At 35.8% G+C, this 2,226-nt stretch overlaps 1 protein-coding gene across 1 annotated transcript; it reads right to left on the bottom strand.

The window, feature by feature from the left end:
* LOC139873138 (large ribosomal subunit protein eL39z/eL39x) lies at nucleotides 1-1,181 on the bottom strand. The gene is made up of 3 exons (XM_071861072.1): nucleotides 1,059-1,181; nucleotides 297-400; nucleotides 1-206 (listed from the first exon to the last, which is right to left on the bottom strand). Exons 1-3 carry the CDS (start codon nucleotides 1,059-1,061, stop codon nucleotides 158-160), a joined length of 156 nt encoding a protein of 51 aa, XP_071717173.1. The 5' UTR covers nucleotides 1,062-1,181; the 3' UTR covers nucleotides 1-157.
* Between the last annotated feature and the right edge of the window lie 1,045 nt (nucleotides 1,182-2,226).

The following is a 2,226-nucleotide window of genomic DNA, read 5'->3' as shown; positions in this document are numbered from 1 at the left end:
TTGTTTAAAGGCACACAACAATCCATACGTGATCAAACAGAAGTAACATTAAATTCTCAGGAAAATAAAACATTAATTTCAGTACCCATAGATGTCTAAGTAGGAAAATAGAGACAAAACAGAGTCTTGATTGAAATTCAGATTACTGCAGAAACATCTAAAACCCGAGCTTGGTTCTGCGCCAGTGCCTGCGCTTGGCGTTGTACCTGAATCAAATAAAGATAAACATGTTCACAAAACAATATGCAAAATCACAATCACAAATCCTACTCAAAACACCAGAAAACTAGATCGACCTGATAGTGTTGTCAGTCCTCATGCGAATCCAGTGAGGAATGGGCCTGTTCTGCCTCATCTTCTTTCCTAGCTTCTTCTTGATCATGAAACTCTTGTGGGAAGGCTAATATCCAAATAAACAAAACATCATAATTACATCACAAATAGAATAGATCAAAGCTTCAAATGACCAATAATATGTGAAACGCTATAAAAATACAAGTGCATATTTAGTGAAAATCAAACGATTTCAACACGAGTTACGTCATAACTCATAAGAAATTTACATGTAAAAATGTTATTAAATCAACTAGCTAATAGTAACTTAAACAATGAGCATAGTTTCATGAATGAATCAGTAACATTTTATGTACTAAATTAGTTAATCCTAAAACAGCATTTCAACATTCTAACAAACTAGTGCAAAAATTGTTGAGTAAACAATGAATAATAGTAATACACACAATGATAAAGTTTTAAATTTCAGATCTACAAACTCAATAATTTAGTCCAAAAACGTAATTTAGGCATCTCACTTCATAGGCAATACAAGCTAATATATATCAAGCCCTAACTAACCCTAAGCAAGTTATCGAAACATTCTGATAATCATCATCATTTTAAAACAAATATGAACCAGATAATGGTGATTATTTAGAACTGAACAGAGATACAGAAATTAGGTCATTTCGTTTGCATCCATCTAGGAAAGCAAAATTACATAAAAAACTTTTGTTCCAGATATAACGATTAAAATTACGGTGAATATAATAGAATATTACCATGGTGATTGTTAGCGGGAGCACAGGAGCTCCTTGATCTTCTTGTTTCTCTGGTATCGATGGCGGCAGTAGGGCAGTGATTTGGGGTTTATTATGTAGTTAGGGTTTCGATTTCAATGTGGGTGTTAGATACATACCGGATAGAGACGCATAAAGCCCAATTCATGTCGTATATTTTTAGCCCATAACCCTATAATTTTTTGTTTAATTGGGTCCAGCTTTATGGTAATCGGTTAATTGTTGTTTCAGGCCCAGTAATAATAACATTAACAACCAAAACTCTTTTTAGCCATCAAAGTACTACTTTGGTGTTACGCTTGCTTTAAGAATTATGGTTACCAAAAACCTATAGGTAAAAGGGTTCATAATTCACTTATAACCGTACTAATTCTGAATTCACGAATCCATCCTCAAACACGATTTAGCAGTCCTAACGAATACTCAACGAATGAACTGATCGAGCCAAAATTATCTGGTTCGAGTGCAGGTGAATAAAAAGTAAAATCTAACCTTTGGAAGGGGTTCCTCTGGTTAAATGGGATATGAGAGGTGTGTTGTTGTTTGTCTTTTGCCGAGCCTCCAAGGTAAAAGTGAAGAGAAGATTAGGGTGTATGGGGATCGATTGGCCTTCAAATGAGGCTTAGGGGCACTATTTATAGATAGATAATTGGCGGTTATGCATAATAACCGCTATATTAGTGCCCACTTTCTATAACTGCCATTAGAACCTTCTAATCATGCCTACAACCTGCTCCACGTCCTCCACGTTCCTGATATGTAGGAATACAGTCCAACTCAGCAACACCAAGTCAACCCAGTGAGGACGGCACGCCACCGGTCACGTGGCGTCGACTTGAATATAAAACGCCATGGGTTTAGTAGGCTGGACGTCATGCGTTACACGTGACGCAACACGTGATGGGGTGTGGCGTGACGTACGTCAGTATAAACCAACTGAATAATTATATTTACTCAAGCTTTAACTTGATATAATTATATGAATGAACCAACTACTTATATTTACTAATATGATATGCTTTCATCGTAGCTACAGGGTAATTAAAATCAGTTTCATACAACTTATTTTTTGTTGGATACTATTTTTTTGAACGACTATTTCTACATCGAATACTCTCATATGTCACCTACACACGTGTTAGAAGGAAAC

Source organism: Rutidosis leptorrhynchoides, chromosome 10, assembly GCF_046630445.1.
Source record: "Rutidosis leptorrhynchoides isolate AG116_Rl617_1_P2 chromosome 10, CSIRO_AGI_Rlap_v1, whole genome shotgun sequence".
Lineage (NCBI taxonomy): Eukaryota > Viridiplantae > Streptophyta > Magnoliopsida > Asterales > Asteraceae > Rutidosis > Rutidosis leptorrhynchoides.
The sequence above is the reverse complement of the archived record's forward strand: the minus strand, read 5'-3'. Positions and strand labels throughout refer to the sequence as shown.

Bases quoted from the DNA above. Each gene is read 5' to 3' on its own strand.
- LOC139873138 (XM_071861072.1), bottom strand. The intron at 207-296 runs GTCGATCTAGTT...TATTTGATTCAG, and splicing joins AGGACTGACAACACTATCAG to GTACAACGCCAAGCGCAGGC.